Source organism: Zingiber officinale, chromosome 7B (assembly GCF_018446385.1).
Source record: "Zingiber officinale cultivar Zhangliang chromosome 7B, Zo_v1.1, whole genome shotgun sequence".
Taxonomy (NCBI): Eukaryota; Viridiplantae; Streptophyta; class Magnoliopsida; order Zingiberales; family Zingiberaceae; genus Zingiber; species Zingiber officinale.
In genome coordinates this window covers 116,645,614-116,669,535 of record NC_055999.1, presented here as the reverse complement: position 1 = coordinate 116,669,535, position 23,922 = coordinate 116,645,614, and the positions used below count along the sequence as shown (strand labels likewise).

Sequence of the window (23,922 nt, the reverse complement as noted above, 5' to 3'; positions counted from 1 at the left end):
TTATAGAGCTTGGAACAAATCAGAACCTGATTTGCCCGTTACCAGTCGACTGGTCCTTGCACCAGTCGACTGATGCCAGCCCAACGGCTATCTCAACGGCTCTGCTACAGTGCATCAGTCGACTGATCCATACACCAGTCGACTGCTACAGTACGCTACAGTAACTGCTACAGTGCGCTACAGTACTGCTACAGTAAAACCCTAAAACTAGGATTTTACTCCGAGTACAATCTCTCATGCACTCGTACCCTCACGACTCATTTGACTCTTCTTTGTAGCCTTGACCTCTTGCCTTCAAGCCTACTTCCTTTGGCTCTCGTCCCTCGGATGCATCCAAGCCCGCGGCTCGTCCCCAATGCCATCCTTCGCGTATGCCTCGAAGTCGCTTCCCTCGGCCCTTGTCCTTACTGCCATGTCCACGGTCCCTCGGATGCTCCATCCTTCACCGGACCCGAAGCCGTCAACCTGAGTCACATGTGTCACCTGCAGTCCTGCACAACTCAAGTACACATATCAAATAACGAGGGTAAACCTAACTTAAACCCTTTGCCCAAACACCAAAACACATGGTCCCACGGACCATTGGGATTGCTCCAACAGGTGTTTCCCAGATGCTATGAGGAGTCGGCTGGATTAGTTGGAAGTTTGTTTTGTTGTTGGTGGTCACCCGAAGGGTGTTTCTCAGAGGTGCTCTGTTTCTTGGCAGGTTGAAGAAGTTTTGCTACGGGTTGTGGTTTATGGAATGCTAGGGTTTAGATTCCTTTATCTTGTTCTTGAATTGTTCATTAATTTGCTCAGATCTTTAGATCTGATTTCATTTTCCTTGCTATTTCTTCTTTACTTCATGTTTTCTACACTTCTGTTTCCGAAAGCTTATAATTCTGATTTCTGTGAATTACTGCAATCCAAGTTTTGTTTAACAATTGGATTAGTTTGCTAACCAGGTTGTGTTCTTAATTAGATGCTCTGATTAACATTAGTTTGATTAGTTTAGGTTATATAGTTAGCAAAGTTTTTGTTCATTTCATTGGATACGTTTAGACTGTGATTATGCCTAAATATGGGATGCCTATTCTGATGTTAGATTGCTAGCTCTGTCTACTACTATTGTGATTGAATTCTTGAGTTGGGTTGTTGAAGTAATTGCAATTATAAATTAGATATAGTTTTGGTTTCTACAAGTGAGTGTGGGCTAAGAGTTTATTTCTTTTACTGTTATTATAGATTGAAGCTGTGATTATTGTTTGAATTTAATTGAGTCTAAATTGTTGAAACGAGTTTGATCATGTTTAGATGAGAATTAAATGAAGATTTGTTGTTTGAGCTAATGTGAATTGAATGGAAAAGTCTAATTGATCTTGTTGACGAAATAATTAAATTTGAATCGAATTCTAGAATCAACACACATTTACTTACTAGTTTATTCTTGGAAAAAAATAAGACTTGGGACTCCTTACTACACGTGTTGTATTAATTTGAGTGAGTTTCAATATTTATTAATTTGATGTGCCACGTGACATGTAAAAAGGCTAACACCAGTTGTCCAAGCAGTTTGATATGAAGGATTTGGTAGAATGTGGGCATATTCTTGGGATCAAAGTAATAAGGGATCGCAAGAAAAGAATATTGTGATTATCCTAAGCTTCATACATCAATACTATCCTAGCTCGTTTTAGCATGCAAAACTCCAAGAAAGGTTTTTTACCTTTTCGACATGGAGTACCTTTATCTAAAGAGATGTGTCCTAAAACATCAAAGGAGATAGAGGACATGAAGGCATTTTCTTATGCTTCGGCTGTAGGAAGCCTAATGTATGCAATGCTATGTACGAGATCGGATATCTATTTTGTCGTGGACATGGTTAGCAGATATCAAAGTAATCCAGGACAGGGACATTGGACTGCCGTAAAGCATATATTAAAATACCTGAGAAGGACTAGAGATTATATGCGAGTTACCAGGCAGATAATTTGCTCACTGTGGGTTATACAGATTCTGACTTCCAATCAGATAGGAGCAATACTAAGTCGACCTCGGGATATGTGTTTACTTTGGGAGGTGGAGCCGTAGCATGAATGAGTGTTAAGCAGAAATATGTTTCGGACTCTACCATGGCAGCCTCTGAGGCAGCCAAAGAAGCTGTATGTCTCAGAAACTTCTTGATAGACTTAGATGTGATTCCTGGTTTATCCAAAATTATCACAATTTATTGTGATAATAGTGGTGCAGTAGCAAACTCAAAGCAACCACGAGCCTATAAGGCAAGTAAACACATTGAGCGCAAGTACCACCTGATACGAGACATCGTAAAGCGAGGAGAAGTTGTTGTCACGAAGATTGCATCAGAAGATAACCTGACAGATCCTTTCACTAAGGCCCTTCCGGCGAGAGCTTTTGATGGGCATGTTGAGGGGATGAAAATCAGATGTATGATAGCATATTTGGCAGCATAGTCTTTTAGTATAAGTGGGAGATTGTTAGAATGTATACTAAAAGCCTAGCTTTTTGTATGAACATTTATTGGTCAAATGTCTGCATTTAGTTAAATGCAGTTGTCCATTTAATTTATATTGTAGATAACATGATGTGTGGTGCCATACAGAAGATCATGTTATCAGTTTCTTATAAATTATAAATAGTAGCTCACAACCAAGATGGATTGGGACAAACCATTGGAATGGTTGTAGTGTAATTTTGTATTAGTTTATCTTGACTATAAAATTACACTAGTACACTATGTGTGTATTGAGCAGGACCATTTGATGTTGTTTCTTTTTATACTGACTGCATAAAAGAATAGAACCTCTGTTATTATGGATGTGCGTACTCTTAATCTCGATATAATAACAAGCACATATACTTAGTATTTATTTCTTTAATTTATCAATGAGTGAGATTTATTTGTTAAATCAATAGGCCCGAAAAGTTAGAAAATAATATTATTTATATGGTGTATTGTTGATTATAGAAGAAAACTATGTCCTAGTTATCTAGGTTGATGATGTCCCCTTGAGGAGCTCATAAGGATTATCATGTAAACCCTGCAGGTGGACTTAGTCCGGCATGATAATGAAGTTGAGTGGTACTACTCTTGGAGCTAGATATTAATTAAGTGGGTTGTCAGTAACTCATTTAATTAATGGACATTCGATATCTTAAACACAGGGAGACTAATGCACTCATGATAAGAAGGAGGCCATAATGTAATATGGGATTGGTGCGGTAGTTCAATAATGACTCGTTAGTGGTATGAGTTATTATTGATGAACTTGAGTTGGGTGTTCGGGTCGAACACAGGAAGCTCAAGTCCATCAGGAGGCTAAAACCAATTCCTCCTTTAGGTTCTTGTTGTAACCTCTTATTAAAAGCCTTTTTATCCACCCAAAGCCCAGCTTCTTACCCAAGCTAGGGGTTGGCCACATCCTTACTTGGTGCCCAAGCAAGGGGCCGGCCAAGCCCATCTTGGTGTCCAAGATGTGGCCGGCCAAGCCTTGCTTGGTGACCAAGCAAGGGGTCGGCAACTAAAGAAACAAAAAGAGAGATTTTAATTTTTATTAAATCTTTCCTTTTATAGCAATCTACAAAGGATTAAAAGAGAGATTTTAATTCTAAAATCTTTCCTTTTTTGAAGCCATCCACATGGTTTTAAAAGAGAGTTTTAAATTTTAAAATCTTTTCTTTTTTATTGTCATCTATAATGGTTTAAAAAGAGAGATTTTAATTTTGATAAAATTTTCCTTTTTTGTAACCATGATTTAGAAGAGAAGTTTAATTTTAAAATCTTTCCTTTTTGTAGACATCTACAATGTTTAAAAGAAAGAGATTTTAATTTTTAAAACTTTCCTTTTGTAGCCATCACAATAGAAAATTTAAAAGAGAGAGATTTTAATTATTATTAAAATTTCCTTTTATGTCATGACCAAGGATTATAAAAGAGAGGTAGAAGGTGCCTTATGAGAATAACACATCTCATATTTCTCTTGTTACCTTAGGGCCGAAACCTAAGCTTTCCCTCTTCTCTTTTCCTTGGTGGTCGACCCTTCTCTCTTTCTCTTCTCCCTTTGTTTTCTTCTATTAAGGGTGGCGGCACATCAAGTTCCATCTTCTTGTGACCGGTTTGCTTGGAGGGGAAGAAGAAGAGAAGGAAGTTTCCTAGTTTGGCATTTCTTGGATGGCCGAAACTTGTAGGCAAAGAAGAAGGTTCGGGTGGATTTCATCTTGGTAGATCGTCGACCACACGACGTCCAAGAGGAGAAGAGGAATACAACAGAAGATCAAGAGGTCTTTAGCTACAAAGAAAGGTATAACTAATTATTTATTTCCGCTAAATAATTAGTTTGTGTTCTTTGTATGGATCCTGAAATACCAACACAAGAGGCTATCGATTTTGTGTTTCGATTTTGTGTTTCTATTGTGGTCTCTATAGTTAAACCTAAGGTTATTGTAAGAAGTTTAAATATTCAATTTCTTTGAAGGCCGAGTGTCTCGCCATGTTTAACCTGGAAATCAATCTTTGAAATAGATATTTAATCAACTTTTGTAATATGGTTTAACTTCTGAAGAAGACATGGGTTGAACTTGGAGTAAAAATGTTAAGTTCCGTTTTCAATCCAAGTTTAACTTCTGAAGAACAACTTCGATTAAAAATGTTAAATTTCGTTTGCAATCCAAGTTTAACTTCTGTAGAGCACATGGGATGCTAGGAAAAGTTCTGTGCTTGTACAAATTTTTGTACAGGGGAAATAGAACGGAATTCCGTGAAGCACCCAACAAGGTATTTAGGAGTCGAGGAACTGAGTCAGATCCTTTGTTGATTGGTAGGATAGTTTTTTTTGTTATATTTTCTCGTTCAGTCATAGGATCTGTCACAATTCCCCAATTGAAGACTCTCGTGCCGATCAGCCGAGTTTGAGTTATATTAGAACCACGGGCTCTAGAAGTCGAGCGACGACTATAAACCCTTGAATCAGAGACTCCCGTGTCGATCGGCCGGGTTTGAGTTATATTAGAGCCATGGGCTCTAGAAGTCGAGCAGCGATTATAAACCGTAGAAGTTGAGCGGCGATTATAAACCCTTGAGTCAGAGACTCCCGTGTCGATCGGCCGGGTTTCAGTTATATTAGAGCCACGGGCTCTAGAAGTCGAGCGGCGACTATAAACCCTTGTTTCCACCCACGGTCGAGCGACGACTATAAACCCTTGTCTCCACCGGCGGTCGAGCGGCAACCTTAAACTTTTGTCTCCACCGACCGTCGAGCTGCGACCTTAAACTCGTACCTCTCCCGTTCGGGGTTGAGCGGACTTCACTGGTCACAGACCAACATATCATATTTCCTTATCTCCCCTGTTCGGGGTCGAGTGGTCTTCACTAGTCACGAACCAGCTCATCGGATCTCATATCTCCCCCGTTCGATGTCGAGCAATCTTTACTGGTCTCAGACCAGCTCATCGGATCTCATATCTCCCCCGTTCGTGGTCGAGCGATCTTCACTGGTCTCAGACGAGCTTAACGGATTCCCTTATCTCCCCCGTTCGAGGCCGAGCAGTTTTCACTGGTCTCGGACCAGCTTAGCAGATTCCCTTATCTCCCCCGTTCGAGGTTGAGCGGTCTTCACCTTCACTGGTCTCGGACCAGCTTATGGGATCCCGTATCTCCTTCATTAGGGGTCGAGCGGTCTTCACCGGTCACGGAGCATATCAGAGCATCTTATCTCCCCTGTTCAGTGTCGAGCTATCTCCAATGGTCGCGAACAAGAGTATCTCCACTGGTTTCGGACCAGAATATATCATAGGCTCTGCGCCCGCTCAACTCACGACTTTCGCTTCCATGCGTCTTCGATTCCCGAACTACACTTCCATTCAACTCACGGGCGATGCGCCCGCTCGGCTAACGACTTTTGTTTTCGTGCGCTTTCGATTCATGGGCTATACTCCTGTTCACTTCACAGGCAATGCGCCCGCTCGGCTCATGACTTTCATTTCCGTGCGCATTCGATTTTACGGGCTATGCTCCCGCTCAGTTTTCAGGCTCCACTTCTGCCCATCATTGCCTCATCGCTCGTTCGATATTCGCCCCGAGGCTCACTTGGCATTCGCTCGATAGCTTTCTTGGCATCTGCACGGCACTATTTTCCACCGCTCAGTTGACACATGTTTTTCTTGCCATTTTGCCAAGCGCGCGTCATTCTGTCAGCACTTGCCTCACTCATTTCTTCGTCGTTCGCTCGACATTGCTACCATCTATCGTGCGACACCATTACGATAGCGGCCACTCGCGTGCCATTATAGGAGGGGTTTAGTGATTTGACTTTGATGTCGAGAGCGAGTCAGCCTTTGCAACAGGATATTTAGTCAGTTGGACTTGTGCCCACTCGGCACTGGGACCGAAGTATCTTCACTGGTCTCAGACCAGGGTATTCTGTGGGTTCCATGCCCTTCGGTCGTATGAGCCTCGCACCCACTCATGACATCGACGTTGTGTTTTTCGCTCTCGCGATCCTCTCCCACTCAGTACTACTCGATAGCCAAGCCAGCATTTTGCAATCGCCCGGTCAACATTCTCTGGGTCGCTCGATCAGCAGTCTCGTAGTCGTCCGGCCGGTATCGCTTAGTCGTCCGCTCAGCCACATGATTGAACTATTCGGTCGAATGCTCAATGATCCTGTCCGAGAGTCGAGGTGACGGACATTGGGGATGTGGCGCTCCGGTTGACCGTGTGTGGACCTCCGACGAGACTAGATTGCAAGCACAAAAGCGTCAGTGCTGAGCCAGGGAGTGGTTCCCCGGCGATGGCCCTCCGACGCTCAAATCAGATCTCCGGCGAAGCAGCAAGCAAGCAAAGAAATAAAAGTGACAGCGTAACCGTAGCTACAGTAGAATGAGCATACCTCCGTCAAAGCCCCTAGGGTCCTTATATAGGGCTCCCAGGAGACGCGTGCATGCTTCCCAAGGTGTGCGTGCTCCTCAAAGCATACCTTGAAAGAATATGTCAGAAAAGCATGTCTGACGTCATACCTCAACAGCCCGGGCATATCCCTGACGTGACAGTGGAAGCTTCCACCGTACGATTCTGTCGGACCATGCCGCCAGTCGTACTGCCTGTCGGTGACACTGGTTCCTAGGAAGATATTCCCAGCTTCTCCATTTGTCCGTTACTGGTCCGAGCGGGAGAGTGCCGAGCGGAAGAGCCGCTCAGCCGATCCGTGTCCATCGGATGGCTACTCTTTATGGGGGCATTATACGAGACATTATACGATGGGTTCAGCGATTTGACTCTGATATCGAGAGTGATTTAGCCTTTACGATAGACTATCTAGTCAGTCAGATTCGCGCCTCTTTCAACTAAACTTGAAGGGAAGATTTAGGAAGAGGAGGGTATTTTCATCATTTCACATGTTGAGGATTTTGGGATTTTAATGAGTGGTCATTGTTCATGGGGGGTGGGGGGTGGTTTGGGCTCGATTTCTCTCCTGCGCCGCCACCAAGAACCAGGAGATGAGCTCCTTCGTCTCTCGTCGGCACCACCGAGGGGATCCGCCGGCGATGACCTCTTCGGGGCCACCTTCTCCTTCGACATCGACGTCGCCTTCTCTTCTCCCTCTTCATGCCATTGCCATCGCCGCAGCTGCCTTGCCCCCTCATTGACGACGAGCCACCATACATCTCCTCTCCTTTCCCTCTTCTCTGGCTAGCAGACACCTCTGGCCGCCTCGCGCGGGGACTACTGTGTTTTCTTCCTCGCCGCCATCGCAGCCGCGAGGGACGCAAGCCGCCACCCCCATTCAGCGGTGCCTCGCCGAAGGCTCTCACCGCCATCTCGCCGGAGGCTCATACACCTCTCTCCCTCTATCTCGCTTCTTTGCTTCTGACCATCTCGCGCAAAGGGACTCTGGGGAACGCCGACACAGCTGCCGCCACGCCTCAAAGGGGGGTTGTTGGGTTTTTGGTTCCGCCGCTGCAAGAGATGCCTCTCTCCCTCACGCCAGCCGCTGATCCGACCTTCGGGCCACTGCTATTGCACTCTGCCACCATAATATGTGTTCTGCCTTGTGTGCTGTGTTCCAGCCATCGAGCCGTTGTGTTTTGAGTTGTGAGTTAAGGGTATTATCTGACCTGCGTGCCATGTTCCGGTCTCTGAGCCGCTGGGGTATGCTGGCCTATGTGTCGTTGTCATATTTCGTCCTACATGCCGCCTTTTGAATCTATGCTACACCGGACTCCATGTCGTCGCCCCCAGATCCGGCTCCTCAGCTGACTCACACTCATCAACCCTTCAGGGCCGTGACGACTCGATCAGCATCGCGACAAGCTCACCGATCCATCCGAGGGCACCCCTCGGGGCCAGGGTACGTCACTGTATTCATCGTGTATTTATTTCGTTGTTCTACTATTATTTGACTGCTTATATATTCGTGAGACTCGTCTCGAGCATCGGGGTACCAGGGACCGTGGTAACCTGATCGCTGGCTACAGGTATTGTTGACCAGAAGCCCTATGATGACTTGGTCAACACAGAAAAAAGTTCACCATCCGAATCATGGAGATACAATTAATATTCCAGTCACATCATTTCGACCCTTCCATCTTCTCGGATTTCCAACGAGATCAACAGTACTTATTAATTCGTAATCAAATAATTAAGAATAATAAACTAAAAGTATTATTGTCATTTTCGCTCATGGAAAATTCAGAGGCAAACACATCATAGTCAACAAGCAATTGATTTACAGATAAAAACAAAATAAATACATTTTTTTTCTCCAACTCTTCAATTAACCAATCTAATTCTACAAAAAAAAAAAATCACTGGAGAAAAAAAACCCTCAACAATGTATCATAACCGAGATTCAAATCTTACATCTATATTATTCCGGGACATGGCCTTTCCTTTTTCATGAATCGATAAAGTGGGGAAAAAAATAAGAAAAAACAATCAATGAAGGCGAAAGAAATTAAATTTGTGTTGGAAATTAGAAAGCATAAACGTTGACCTGGTCAAGTAGCGACCATTTAGTCAAAGTTTTGGTGTCTAAAATTCTCTAAATCCGTGTTTACTACTCCGTTGACCGATACGCTTCCCATCCCTTCCGTCTCCCTCTCTATATAGAGAGACCCTCGCTCCCATTGATCCTCCATCATCATCACCGTCCAAATTCTCCATGGCTTCTCCCTCTCATCTCCTACTCATCGTCTTCCTTCTTCCTGCTCTCGCCGCCTTCTCCAACGCCGGCAACATCGCCATCTACTGGGGCCAGAATGGCAACGAGGGCAGCTTGGCCGACACATGCAACACCGGTCTCTACTCCTACGTCATGATCTCCTTCCTGACCACCTTCGGCAACGGCCAAACCCCCGTCCTCAACCTCGCCGGCCACTGCGACCCTCCTTCAGGCACCTGCATCGGTCTCAGCGACGCCATCCGCCAGTGCCAGTCCCAAGGCATTAGGGTGCTTCTGTCGCTCGGCGGATCCAGCGGCAGCTACTCGATCTCCTCCGACGACGACGCGACGAGCGTAGCGAGGTACCTGTGGCACAACTACCTCGGCGGGTCGTCGAGCTCGCGGCCGCTGGGCGACGCGGCGCTCGACGGCATCGACTTCGATATCGCGCAAGGCACGTCGGACAACTACGGGTACCTGGCGCAGTCGCTTCTAGACCTGGGCAGCCAGGCGGGCACCAAAGTGTACCTGTCAGCGGCGCCGCAGTGCCCGTTCCCGGACCAGCTGCTGGGCCCGGCTCTGCGGGCCGTGACGTTCGACTACGTGTGGGTGCAATTCTACAACAACCCGAGCTGCGACTACAGCTCGGGGGTCAGCGGCGTCGCCGGAGCGTGGAGAACGTGGACCTCCAGCTTGCAGTCGTCGACTGTCTTCCTGGGGGTGCCGGCGTCGACGGATGCAGCAGGGAGCGGGTACATCCCTCCGGGCGACCTCACGTCGCAGGTGCTGCCTGCGATCAAGCAGGCGTCCAACTACGGCGGCATCATGCTGTGGAGTAGGTACTTCGACCGGATCAGTGGATACAGTGCTGCCGTACAGAACTCCACACAGCCAAAAAATTTAATTCCAACGAACTCTACAATTTTAATTCAAGTAAAAATTATTCAACGCTGCCCAGATTGTAATTTTTCTTAGATTTATTTAAAATTTTAAAATATTTATTTTATATATTTTTAAAAATAAGTTAAGACTTTTAAAAAAAACTCGAGTATTTAATTGTAAAGGTTATTATAATTTTTATTAAAATAATCAGAGGTTTTTTTATAAAAAATAGTTATTTTATAATGACTCATATTATTAATTTATAAAAAATTATTATGATCTGATATTGTTTATAGCATTTGTTTTTCATCTATTATGGTTTTGTTAACTACGTCTTGTTTTCTCCTCGTATAATTCATTATTAATTTTTTTTTTTTTTTTTTTGTTGATCCGTCAATTCTATTGCAATTTTATTATATACCCATTCTGTCCCGGGCTATGATACAATGGTAACCCTATTTTAAAGACTCCTCAAGTACCAAGGTTCAAAACTTAGAGAGCATATGAGATCTGACTCCTGCATTGATTGTTGGATCATTATGTGAATTGTTATTTATGTTTGTAGATTTATCCCAGTGATCGATAAAAATCTTTCCATTATAAAAATCTAGATAAAATTATATTATAAAAAAATTACTCTGACTTCATAGTTATTTGTATATTACCATTTAATCATCACCGTCACTTCCATCCTGTTTATTTTGTTATGATAATCATCTACGCTCCTCTAAATAAAAATCTTGACCCACAATTAGTAAAAATCATTCTTGCTTAGGAGCTTCATGGTGCACCTTCTACACCAAAGAGCCTAGCATGGATGTCAATTTCTTCATAGCATAATTGAGCATAATTTTTCTCATGTCTTGATCATTTACACTAATGACTAGTAATCACCCATGATTTACCTCCTCCGTGTTGACTTAGGGACGGATTGATGGAGACGTTGGAGACGAGCGAATCATCTTTTACCACATGAATACTAATTTCTTCCTAGTCTGATAGAGAATCTTATACCTATATTATTCGTTTCTTTTTCTCATTCTCATTTTTATTCACGGTTTGTGTGTTTCATTTCTCTTCTGTAGATATAGCCGTAATCTATCTTTTTTGAATGATGATAGTGGAATAGAATTAAACAAATGATTAGTACAAAGAATATTCAAAAGATATAAAATCCGGTTTAATTCCAACATACGGTCTTCCCTAACTTTTTTTTATCATACAGTGCAAATTATATTTTTTTTCTTCTTTAAAAAATATTATTATTTAATTTAATAGATAAATTCAGTCTGGTGCATTATCTTTGTTTTTCTCTCTCTCTCTTCTTGATTATTACTTATCTATTTTGACAAACATTTTCATTATATATGTTAAATTTAAAATACTCATTATATATTTTTACTCACCCAAGAGCATGAGATGAATAACTAGTCTCGCTCACTTACTCATTTCTTTGATATTATTACATTGAATAAATCTGAAGTGATAAACTCCCAAATATTAACATTAAGATTTATTTGATATCCACTTCAATAAGCGATTAAGCGGTAACTAATCTAAGGATTCACACCGTACACACTCTCTATTAAAAAAAGCTTCTTCTCAGAAACACTCCGGAGGTGGAAAAATCTCGTACAACACTCAACAAAAATACTCAACAGGGAATACAACACACACAAGAAGTAAATACAAGATTACAATTGCAAAACCTCTTCATGTTTAGTCTCTTGTTGGTGCAAAAGCCTCTTGTAGCTTGGAAATGTAGTAGCACTTCAATTCTAAGCTCCCAAAAATTGGGGGTGAGTGTCCTGCGAAGAAGATGAGAATCGATGCGTTGTTTGAACTCATCATCACCTTTATATCTATGCTTCTAGGACTCTCAATCGATTGGGTCAGCTCCCAATCGATTGTCATGTTAGATCTGTGCGATCCCAAACATCCAAATCTCGCAACCCGCGCAACAGTCATATCCCAATCGATTGGGGAGACTTTGATTGATCGACTGATCGATCCAGAGCACATCTATGTTCTTGTAGAAAACCCTAGAATCGATTGACCAATCGATTTCGTTTGTCTCACGTTCTTATGAGAAAAACTTTCCCAATTGATCGGCTAATCGATTAGAGTGTCCCAATCGATCGGTTGAGAAACCCTTTGTCCTCACACGATAATTGCCCAATCGATCGATTGAGCTTTGGCCAATCGATCAACCAGCCCTATCTCGCCAAACACAAGTCTAGGGTTCCACATCCAATATCCGATCAACCGTGACCTGTTGGAACTCCTCATTGCCTAGCATCTAATCAACCTTACCTGTTGGGACTTTGTCACCAAGTGTCCGATCAATCTTTTGACCCACTTAGACTTTTCCCTACATGCCAAGTGTCCGGTCAACCTTAATCCACTTGGACTTCCAAACACCATATGTCCCGTCAAGCTTGACTCACTTAGATTTCTACTGTCTGGCTTCACTTATCAAGACTTCTTCATTACCTAACTTCACTCACTAGAACTTCCTAGTCAAATATCCAATCAACTTTGACCTAGTTGACTCTTCTTCTGTCAACCATCCTGTCGGACTTGCCTTTGTCGCCTTTGTCTATCTTCAATTAAGACTTTCTCAGTAAAGTGTTCGATCAACCTTGATCAGAGGATAATTACCCCAACAATTTCCCCAAACGAACGATTACACCTACAATCTCCATATATTATCAAATATCAAAACTCAAACTTAAGCAAACTCAAATTAATTTAATCAATCTGGTCAACCTGATCTGAAACAAATTGCACCAACAAAATCATACCACCAGTTTGAACACGTCCCTAGAAGTTGTTCTGTAATAAAATAAATCTTAATCCATTTAGAAAGTAACTTAATGAATCACGATAAAACCAAACATCTCTAGTTCAACACTTCATTCACAAGATAATCAAAGATGAACAGATCCTGTTTCAAAAACTCAGTCAATCACAAGAAAAGCAAACATATTTGTTTGGACACTTTATTCATCAGATTTGATATTCATGATGGTTCTAACTTTATCTATATATAAATATAGTTTGCCCAATAAATTTTAACTAAAGTGATTCTAATGATCTATTTATTTTTTTTCACAACACAAACTTCGTAACATAGAAAAAGGAATGAAGCAAATGAAACCTCAACTTACTGCACAACCTGCTTGAAAATGGTTGTTTATTAAGATTTGTTGAACATAAACTCATGTGTAATCTCCTTTTTTTGCTCATACATAGAGGTTTGGTATACAACTAATCGACATTTCCATACAAACATGTAGCATATCTTCCTCTGATTATGATGACAGAAGGACGGATGCCGATACCTTTTCGATCAGTGATACATGATCTAGCAACAATGAATGAAGGGAGCAGTGATGGCAATCTTTTCGATGGAAGAGGTAGCCATGCTTAGAGACAAAAAGGCCCCAATCTTGAATGTAAATACATCTTGCTGTATAATCTCGTCACATCTGAGTCTCTTTTATACCTAATGGAAGCCAGCAAACAGTATTAAGACATATCAAATAACATGCTGGGAGAGTTAATTGATTATGTTGAAATAAGGAAAAACACAGTGATAGCAACAAACGACTCGAGATAAAATACAAGGGAGAAAATAGGAGAGACTAAAGTATAACGAAAATAATGGAGTTTAAGTTATCTAATTAATGTTAACTTGTAATGGGTTTTCAACGAAAAGAATCTATGGCATAATTGCAAACCACTACGTCTTCGAAGTGCAAGAAACCAGACATACCGCCGGAATTATCATGGCCAAAGTTTGTCATGAGATTAGTGAAAATAACATAGGGCAAATGCCAAGTCAATGAAGTTGTAGGCTTAGTCATGGATTCAAATTGATACAACCCAAACATAGTAAACTCAACTAACATACACAAAATAATGATACTTAACGAAGTTGTAGACTATGTCATGGAAGAGGAGTAAGAAGTCATAATGAGAAACTTATCAAGCTAAGAAAACAACAAACAACTATGACATGTTGTGCATGATAAGGCATTTCGAGATGGAACATACCAAATAACTTCAGAAAGTTTGCTATAGCTGGCAATTCCAGGGAGTTCAAAGCATGTGAGCTCCTTTCAAGCAAGTGTGACTCTCCATATCAAAAGAATCCAGAATGTTTGTGAGATGATTTACGAAACAAATAAATAAGATTGTAAGAGAAACTTCTTTCTCAACCAAATTATAAGACAAATAAATAAACAATTGTCCCAGAGCTTCACTGACTCTGCTGTTTACTATCGCAAGTTAACAAGTTTTCCAATTCTTTGACTTCATTACTCGAATATGAACTCCTCGCCTCAACTAATTTTAAAATTTCTTTCGCATTCTGATGCTTTGAAATACTCATAAGGCCTTTCAATAGCTTATCAATGGTGCCAACACTTGGGAACCAATTCCTCTCCATGCTATCCTTGCACAACCTAAATGCAAAATCAAAATCTCCTCCTTCACAGAAGTAATGCACCATAGTTTGATAAATCTTGCTGTTTGGCTCGCATCCCCTTCTGCGCAAAGCATAGAAAATTTTCTCAGCCATATCAAACTCACCCATCATACAAAAACCTTTGATAATCAAGTTGTATGTCATTTCATCTGGTTTTGGACCACCTTTCAACATTAAGTGTATTAACTCATTGGCTTGCCAAGCCCTCATTCTGTTGATCAAATACTGAATTCTAACATTAAAAGTAGCTAAATTTGGCAAACAGCCTCGAAGCACCATCAGATTCCACAATCCATTGCCAATCTCGCCACGCCCATTCTTATAAAATGCAGATATGAGTGTTGTGTATGTAACAACATCTGCCTTAAGCCCAGCCTTCTCCATCTCTACCATGATTAAGTAAGCAGAATCCAGATCACCCATTTCACACATTAACTTGATAGTGATATTATAAGAAATCTCATCCAACGCTATTCCATATTTCGTAGCACACTCGTCTAAAAGCATCTGGGCATCCTGATACTTGCAGGCTTGAGACAATACTTTAAGTATCGCATTGAATGATTTAACCGTTCTTGGGCAGCTAAACAGGTGCATTTGACGGAATGTCTGCAGGGCATGATCAGGCATCCTTGCTTTCCCATATAGCATTATGATCCGAACAATGAATCCTTCACGACGACCCTGGGGAAGTGTCTTTTGGTGCTCAAGGAGGTGTTCGATGAGGTCAAAACGTCTGGCACCCGCAAGACGTGATACTGTATCCTCAAATGCAAAGCGGTTCTCGATTACAAGGCGGTTGGTTGCATTGGATTTGAAGAGATGGAAGAGCTTCTCTGGATCCTTCTCTTTTTTGAGCTTGAATAGAGCAGGCTCGCTGTTTTGTAGTGGACCCTGACAATTGCGGGTCGATGAGGTCTCTTTCTCCAGACGAGGCTTCGGTCTAGGACGATTGTTCAACACCGCCGCTTTGCATGCAGAGATGGTAGGGAAATCGTCAGGACAGCCAGATTCGCCGGCACATACAGAAAAATCCGATCTTTTTCTCAGTTTCGATAGACCAGCAACAATACACGTCACGCTAGCTGCATCGATTGCAGCACAGATTCGACGAACGGTGCGCAAAGAGAGCATGATCCGAAAGGCGGCAGTTTTACTGAAAAACACGATGCAAACGAACAAACTTTTTTCATATCGACTGATCTTGTGGACGAAAATCAAGGGGAAAAAAAATCCAATATACTGTCGTACCTGCTAAATCAAATCAACTATGGCGGAGAACTCTAGCGACAAATAAGCTCCAAAAGGGAAGAACCGGAAAGGAAATCTACGGAACAGAGAAACTTGGCAATCCAGAGATTCATATGATCTCCCACAGCATCCGGCCGGGAGGATTAAATCCGCGTTTAGGGTTTCGTAAATCGCGATATTTAAGATTTTAGGGTTTAGTCAAGCAGAGGGAAAGATTGGCCGCTAGATTGATTGAACACGGTTCGGCTCGGCTCGATTTTGAACCGGTCCGGCTTTGGTTCCGAATCCGATAACTCTGTTAACAAATCGATTTTGACAGGAATTTTCCCGAGGTAATTAAAATTTGTTAATATTTATTCCTTTTTCCATAAAATTAAATATTTGTAAAAAATAATATATTTGAATAAAAAATGGATTTTATGAGAATTAAAATTAGATTTGTTAAATTGAAAATTTTAAAAGTTTGGTTAAAAATTATTGAAAGAAATTAATACTCATAAAAATATATATTTACATATTCACTCAACATAATGGGGGAAAAGAGCTTATTCGAATCTGCTTTTGCATATTCATTCAACATAATCACAAATAAATTTTTATAGAGTATTTATCCTAATTCATATTACATCAGAAATTGAAACTAATGATCCATGCCGAGCTCAATCTGAGACTGCATAACGAGTATAAATCAAAAGCTGTGGGAATTTATGGGATGAAATGCTCGAGATCGAACTCGAGCCCAAACATGATACTGAATGAAATAAGTAATGGAATTGGCAATTAGTGAATGATAGAGATTAAGTCACTAAAATTGTGACTTGTCCAAAGAATTGAAGTAGGGATGATCCATTGCTTTTAGAGCTGAGATTCTTTTAGCTGGGTCATATTGAAGCATCTTCTGCATAATTTTGCAATCAGAAAACAAGACTTTGAATGCCAATTGCAATATAACTCCAATAAAAATCAACCGAATGTGATGAAGTCTAAGCAACTGAAGTTAACTAAGAGAAGAATGAACTGTGAGTTACCGACAAAAGGTCGATCCCTTCGGGTTCCAGCGATGGAACTACTTGAGCCAAGTCATGAGGTCTCCACTGTGGATATTGATGCCAATCCCGCAGTGAGCTAACTCCAGGCCATGTCTCCTCAGTTGGAGTCCCCAGCAGCCTTCAGAAATTTTCAATCCTCAGTTGAGGTGTTTTGCATAAGAAATTTTCAATCAAACGTAGGCTTAATAAGGATGTCATGAGTAGAAAAAACAAACCTGAAAATGCAAAGCAATTGCTGTAGTTCTGATTGACCAATAAAAAGTGCTTTGCTCCGCACCATTTCAGCTATTTCAATAAAAGAGATAACAGATTAATATTATTAATCAAATTGCATATCTACGTGTCACTATCATATTAAGCTGTAATTGGTTAACCTAGCGGCAACTAAGATTAAAACCATACTATTTTGCTTCATAAATGACCAGATCAATTATATGTAATCTTACCCTCCCTACATTACAAGAGGGTGTTTACACGACTTAAACTTGTGACCATAAGATAACAATTTTACCTTCCTACTCTAATATTAAATGGGCAAAATTGTCCTTTAATAAACACATTATTTTAGATTCTAGTAATTAGATATGTTTATATTGATTAATATATATAAGTATAGTTTTTATAACTTAAATCAAAGATTAATTGAATCCTTAACTAAGGTCAATTTCACTAGTTGATTGTCTAAGTTGGTTCGCTAGTGAGCCATTGACATAGAACTTTTTCTATTTGATCAAATGGCTCTCCTCCTTAATCCATAGCCATAGTGTCTCTTGATGACACCATGATGGTGAGCGCCAAACTTTACAATTTTAATCTCTATCAATAGGCTCGAATGACCATACCACACCAAAGATCTCCTCTTAACCATCATTGGAACCTCCTCATTATCCTTCTTCACATCCTCAATAACAAAGATAACCTTTTCTAAGACCTCCTATTGACAACGACCTAGGTCAGCTTTCACCTCTGCATGCCATCTCCTTCTATAATGATTACTAGCTTCCAATTCTCATTTGTTACTTTCAAATTACTCCCTAGTTAGTTTATTCTCTAGAAAGCTAATCTACATTGTTCTACCAAACCATCATTGCTCCAAATCGCATTGATTGATGACCTCCTCAAATCGACATCAGCTCCTAGTCATCGACTCCTCAAACACACATCAACGAGACTACTAAACCTCCTTATTTAATATATTAAACCTCACTACCCAAACCCACCATTAATCCCTCGTTCGCTCTATCTAAGACCTCCCCCAAGTAATCTCATAGGAGAGATTGTCGGCCAAGTTTGTCATCACCTTCCTCTCCTACACTACATTGCTTCTCCTCTCAACCATAGCGGTTGCAACTCACAAAAGCGACTATTAGACTTCCACATCCCCATCATTCACTGGCTACAAGTCTACCCTCACCAAGCCTCAATCCATGGCCCTAATGACTCTAAACAAAACCATACCCCTTGACCAACTTCCCTACATAAACCCTTACTATAAAGCTATTGAATTGATGATATGTTAACCATTACTCATAATCTCTACCAACACCCTAGGCTCATTGCCCACTTGATTGATTTTTTTAATCTATTATACAATTTATAGTTGAAAAGTATGATTCATGAATCAACATTCACTAACAAAATCCACAACATATATTCAAAATTTAACATCCTTGATTTTGAGGCCTTTGATTTTGAATAATGACTTTGCCCGTAGGTTGACAAATAATGTTGTCAATTTGTTTAAGTAGGTGTAACAGTAATACAATATACTATCATGCAAAAATAGCACGCAATGAATAACTTTAACTTATAATGAACAAGAAGATTGTTGAAGAACAAGTACAAATAAAAGGAGGTGAGATATGGAGGGAGATGATTTAAGTGGTCCAAGAAGACCGTCAAAGGTAGAAAAGGAAGAATGCAGATATAAGGTTAGTGAAAAAATATAATTAGATACTAGGAGGAGAAAATGGAATCATTATTACCTCAAAATCTTGTGTTTGTCAAAGGAACCAAGGAGAGGATGCTGAAGGAACCACCAACCAACTTTCTTTATTTATGTTGGCAAGACGCAAAGATCACTCATAAGGTGTTTTTACAAGTCAAATTAGACAAAGTAACTCGTCATTCAAGGGAGTGCACTGGACCATTCAAATAATACACCAAAAAATAGTCCACCTATATACAACTTGTCAATCTAGTTTGTTTATGCCTTTAGAAAATATGCAAAACTATAAAATTAACCCACATTTAAATGGCCTGAACTAACATTTACTTGCATGCTTCCTTCGCATATATATTGTAATATGAAAACATTAATTAACTTCTGCATCAAACAAATAAAATGTAGTAAAATCTTTGTAGCGCTATGAATAAGAAATACTCATGGAATAGAGTTAACAACAAAGAGACACACAAATGGATGTTATCATACCAAAAATGCATCCAACAGACCAAACGTCCACCCCAGTTGAGTAATGTGTTGCTCCCAACAAGATCTCTGGAGCCCTGTACCAAAGTGTTACAACCTACACAACAGAGCAATTACATTTCACATGGCATCCAGTATGCTTACAAGAACCTCATATGCATAAGAAAATATAGGCAGAAAGAAATTTTAGTGAACAAGTAGCATGTCCGTTAACTGTGAATTCAAAGGTTATTACTAGAAAATGAAAATTTATGCTCATAACAACCTCATGACCATAAGACAAGATAGCCAGAAAAAGTTCCAAGTAAAGAAGTAGCATGTCCATTGACTGTGAATTCAAAGGTTATTAGTAGAAATGAAAATTTATGCTCATAAGAACCTTATGAGTATAAGAAAAGATAGCCAGAAACAAAGTTCAAGTAATCAAGTAGCATCTCCATTGACTGTGAATTCAAAGGGTATTACTGGGAATGAAAATTTATGCTCATAAGAACCTCATGGGTATAGCTCTTTAGAGGGATCGTGAAGGCTCTTCCCAGTCCAAGATCTGCAATCTTTAATATGCCTTTCTCTTTGTCAACAAGCAGATTTTGAGGTTTCAGATCCCTGTTTTAAATCCAGTCATGCATATGAGGCACATCATTTCACAGAGAAAAGGGGAAATATAAGAAAAAATATAACCTGTGAAGCACGGCATGGCTATGGCAATGTGTAACTCCTTTACACAATTGATACATAAATGACTGCAACAAGAAAGAGGCAGTTAGTCAAAGAAGTTCAAAACCAAATGAAAAAAAGAGGAGAATTTGTGGTCCAAACTGGAGTACCCGAATGACTGAAGAAGGAACAAGACTGGGGACGGGTGCTAGTCGGTAGGAATCAATGAACTTTTTGAGATCTAAATCCAAATACTCAAAAACCAGATAAAGAAGCTGCTTTCCGTTCTTCTTCACTTGCTCCACTTTGAGTAGCCTGCCCAACAAAAAAGAAACCGACAAAAGAATGGTTAACCACCAATTCACTTAAAATATCGATCTCAACCTAAACCCAATCACAAAACCGAAAAAAAAATAAGACAAAACAAAACAAAGAAACAATGATCAATGGCAGGGGAAAGGAGGAGAGGGAGATACTGGACGATGTAAATGGACTGGGAGAGCAACTGGAGGAGGGAAATCTCGCGGAGAGTAGTGGGGTGGATAAAAGAATGGTTAACCACCAATTCACTTAAATATCGATCTCAACCTAAACCCAATCACAAAACCGAAGAAAAAAAACGAGACAAAACAAAACAAAGAAGCAATGATCAATGGCAGGGGAAAGGAGAAGAGGGAGATACTGGACGATGTAAATGGACTGGGAGAGCAACTGAAGGAGGGAAATCTCCCGGAGAGTAGTGGGGTGGATGCCTTCCGCGTCCATCTCGAGGCGAGACTTCTTGAGCGCAACGAGCTGCCCCGTCTTCTTGTCCTGCGCCTTGTACACCTTCCCGTACGTCCCCTCGCCGATCTTCTCCAGCTTCACGTAGTCATCCATCGCCGCCGACGAGGCCTTCTCCTTCCTGGTCCTCGATCTGGAGCAACAAGTTGCAGATCGCCACAGAAATGCCCACAGAAACGTCGACGGGACGAAGAGAGGGAGGGAACTGGAGGAGGGTTCGTTTTCAAAGATCGGAGGTCGATTATTTGGGCTGGGCTGTGGTTGTTGGGCTTTCTGCACCAGATGGGTCCAACGGTCGAGTGGCTTTGCTACTGTTGAATATTGATTACTGATTCGAGGACAAAAAAAAAAAAAAAAGAGGCAAATTAAATAATTTAGTCAACGGAACGAAAAGAAATGGATTTCGGTGTCTTTTTTTTCATTTTATTTTTCTTAGTTTAAATGGAAATGGAAGGAGATTTCTTCCTCCTCCCCTTATTCACTATAAGTAAACATAACGTCCGTGATTTATCTCCTCCATATCAGAGCCGTACCTGTGTACGACGGAGCCTGAAGCGCATATTAAAAAAATGACTCTTCTGCTACGATAAATAATAATAAAGTTCAATTTACAAATAACATATATATTAAATATATAAAAAAATTAAAAATAAATATATTACATCAACAAAAAAATAATAAATATTTAAAATAATTATATAAACACTACTCATATAGATATTTTAGAGATAAAAACAATTATCAAATCTGCATAATTCAATTGTCGAACTCTTTCTTTCTCAATAGATAACATTGGTAGCTCATTTAGTGTATCATATAATACTGATACCAATGCGGTAGCCACAGACAGTAGCAAGACGACAAGTAGTAACCACCATGCAATTAGGTCGCAGTTCGTACAAGCGACTGAGGTAGCGTGTGACAGCCCCGTGCTATGCAATTAAGTCACGCGAACAAAGGTCAACTGCCAACCCGCATCGAGTGAGATAGCCACTGTGAGAATCGACGCGATTAGGTCGCACAAACGATTCTTGTTGCATGATTAGGTTACAATTAGTGTCACGTGTTGCAAGACGAAGAAGATGGTCGAAGAAGAAGATTATGATTACCTCTTGTTCCGTGGATCTGTGCCTTAGTAGAAAGAACACCGAAAAAGAAATCACGTGCAAAGAATAGCAACACCGAAGAATAAATTATGTGCAAATAAGAGTCATGCGTCAATGTGTGCCTCGGAACTGTGAGAATAGGTTTAACGACCATTTAGGATTCATATCTCTCATTTTTTTAATAAAATAATGGGCCCTTCATTGGGCTGGGCCCTGAGGCGATCGCCTCTCTGGCCTCATGGAAGTTACGGCCCTGCTCCATATTGATCTTGAGATGAGCTAGTGGGAGCGCTGGAAACAAACGTATTGATCTTTTGTCACTATAAGTAAACATGAGAAATTGATTATTTTGTTTCTTTCTTATTTCCATCAAAATAAACATTGTGTTGGTATAAATAGTTGGTTGTTTTAATTTAAAATTTTAAAGTAAAAATGACAATATTAAAAATCTAAATAAATCATAAATGGAGCTGATATTTCTTTCTTTTTCATTTCTCTTCTTGGAACACGTTTTTTAGTTTGAATCATAACTAACTAATTTCTTAGCTTGGACCGAAAAGGTGACGTAACTTGATTATTATCAAATTGATTAAAATCTTTTGTCGAACAATCTTTCACAATGAAAATTACTTTCGAAGATTACATGAAGAGTTGTTGAATTGAAATATATTTGAAGTGCAACTTTTATTATTGAGATAATCTGAACTGATAAATTTAGATTGTCAAATAAGAAAGAAGAGCTGCTTGGAAAGTCGGTTGAAAGACTTTGGCCGAGCTGATCTTGTCTGAGGTTGAGCTGTCCGAGTCCAAGTTGAGTTGAAGCCGAGAAGAGAAGCTCGAGGTTGAGCTGAACTGCTGAGATATCCGAGGTTAATTAAGCTGATGAAGCACTTGTCCAAGTTCACGAGTGTTGAGTTGTTGAATGCTCTTGCCGAGTTTGAGTACCCTCGAGTCAACTGATCAGCCGAGTACTTCTAACGAGTCTGAGTACTCCCGAGTCAGTTGGGCTGAGTACTCCTAATCATAGTTTGTAGAATCGCGATCCTATGCAGAATCGATTTAGAGTCAGGATCGGATTGGTCAGGATCGGATCGTAGAATTGTACGATCCTACAAAAAACCCTTAAAATATTATCATGCATGATTAATAATTAGAAAAAAATACCTAAAAGCTCATTTGCATATAAATAAATAACTAATTTTGTATATATATGTAATTATTTATACTCAACACCTCAAATTACATTACTACATGTATAAATTTAAATTAACTTGTAATTCAACTGTCATTCTCACATAGTAATAATAATATTTATATTTTCATATTATAAAATGAAAGAATATAAAATTCCTATTAATATAATAATAATAACACATTAAATGTCAAAAATATTTCCTTAATTTATAAGATAATTCAACAAACCACATAACGTATATAACAGAAGTTATTGAATCTTTTGATTCAAATATAAATGCTGGAAATAATCTTCTAAAGACTGGTTGATGTCACATAATACTAAACAATAGATATCCAAAAACTTATTATTTTGGAGAAAAGAAATGATAGAATATTATTGATAAAAAACTAACTCAAAAATAATTAAACATATGTTTGAATAATTTAAAACTCTAATAAGATGAAAAAAATAATAAAAAAAACATAAAATCTTCTAGACATCTGAAAAGGATTTAAATGATATTTTTTGGGTTTGAAATATGGTGGTTAAGGATAAACTTTGAAATTTATTAAAGATCTCTGAACGAGCTTTGATTTGATATATTATAGGCTCCGTGGTTCAATCCGAGTCAAAAGTTATAACCTCTCAAAGCTTCCACCGATCATGCTCCGATTATGCTCCGATCCTACCGATTCTGTTCCGATCCTGCTGCGATCCTACTGCAAAAATGATTCTGCACGATCCTGGATCGATTTTAAGCTTCCGGATCGTAGGATCGTATGATCCTATCATCCTACTATCCGGATCGCGATTTTCCAAACTATGCTCCTAATTATGAGTTCGAAAGGAAGATGTCGAGATCTCTGTTTGATCCAGTTTCCTTAAAACAGATTCATTTCACCTTTGATTATATTTCAAAATTATCATGGGTTGTTT

At 40.0% G+C, this 23,922-nt stretch overlaps 3 protein-coding genes across 6 annotated transcripts; 1 reads left to right on the top strand and 2 right to left on the bottom strand.

The window, feature by feature from the left end:
• The first annotated feature begins 9,154 nt into the window (after positions 1-9,154).
• LOC122004718 (acidic endochitinase-like) lies at positions 9,155-10,133 on the top strand. The gene has a single exon (XM_042559560.1). It carries the CDS (start codon positions 9,159-9,161, stop codon positions 10,131-10,133), a length of 975 nt encoding a protein of 324 aa, XP_042415494.1. The 5' UTR covers positions 9,155-9,158.
• A 3,074-nt stretch (positions 10,134-13,207) lies between these two features.
• On the bottom strand, positions 13,208-15,959 carry LOC122007095 (pentatricopeptide repeat-containing protein At1g80150, mitochondrial-like). Of its 2 annotated transcripts, XR_006118842.1 has the most exons (3): positions 15,784-15,959; positions 14,100-15,688; positions 13,208-13,548 (listed from the first exon to the last, which is right to left on the bottom strand). XR_006118842.1 is itself a non-coding variant. In XM_042562866.1 (2 exons), the coding sequence occupies exon 2, from the start codon at positions 15,664-15,666 to the stop codon at positions 14,305-14,307; it is 1,362 nt and encodes a 453-aa protein (XP_042418800.1). In that variant the 5' UTR covers positions 15,667-15,688; positions 15,784-15,959; the 3' UTR covers positions 14,096-14,304. The 2 variants fall into 2 exon arrangements, 1 of the variants encoding a protein (XP_042418800.1); XM_042562866.1 differs by lacking the exon at positions 13,208-13,548 and having other exon boundaries at positions 14,096-15,688.
• A 403-nt stretch (positions 15,960-16,362) lies between these two features.
• LOC122004185 (cyclin-dependent kinase B1-1-like) lies at positions 16,363-20,892 on the bottom strand. 3 transcript variants are annotated; one of them, XM_042559110.1, is made up of 8 exons: positions 20,603-20,892; positions 20,091-20,235; positions 19,945-20,006; positions 19,758-19,869; positions 19,267-19,360; positions 17,048-17,117; positions 16,812-16,950; positions 16,363-16,681 (listed from the first exon to the last, which is right to left on the bottom strand). In XM_042559110.1, exons 1-8 carry the CDS (start codon positions 20,797-20,799, stop codon positions 16,589-16,591), a joined length of 912 nt encoding a protein of 303 aa, XP_042415044.1. In that variant the 5' UTR covers positions 20,800-20,892; the 3' UTR covers positions 16,363-16,588. The 3 variants fall into 3 exon arrangements, with proteins under 3 accessions (XP_042415044.1, XP_042415045.1, XP_042415046.1); XM_042559111.1 differs by having other exon boundaries at positions 16,363-16,678; XM_042559112.1 differs by lacking the exon at positions 20,603-20,892 and adding an exon at positions 20,397-20,448.
• Positions 20,893-23,922: the final 3,030 nt, after the last annotated feature.

Bases quoted from the DNA above. Each gene is read 5' to 3' on its own strand.
- LOC122004718 (XM_042559560.1), top strand. From the start codon at position 9,159: ATGGCTTCTCCCTCTCATCTCCTACTCATCGTCTTCCTTCTTCCTGCT.
- LOC122007095 (XM_042562866.1), bottom strand. From the start codon at position 15,666: ATGCTCTCTTTGCGCACCGTTCGTCGAATCTGTGCTGCAATCGATGCA.
- LOC122004185 (XM_042559110.1), bottom strand. From the start codon at position 20,799: ATGGATGACTACGTGAAGCTGGAGAAGATCGGCGAGGGGACGTACGGG. The intron at 20,236-20,602 runs GTATCTCCCTCT...TTTGTTGGGCAG, and splicing joins CAGTCCATTTACATCGTCCA to GCTACTCAAAGTGGAGCAAG. The intron at 19,870-19,944 runs GTTATATTTTTT...GATTTAAAACAG, and splicing joins AGCCATGCCGTGCTTCACAG to GGATCTGAAACCTCAAAATC.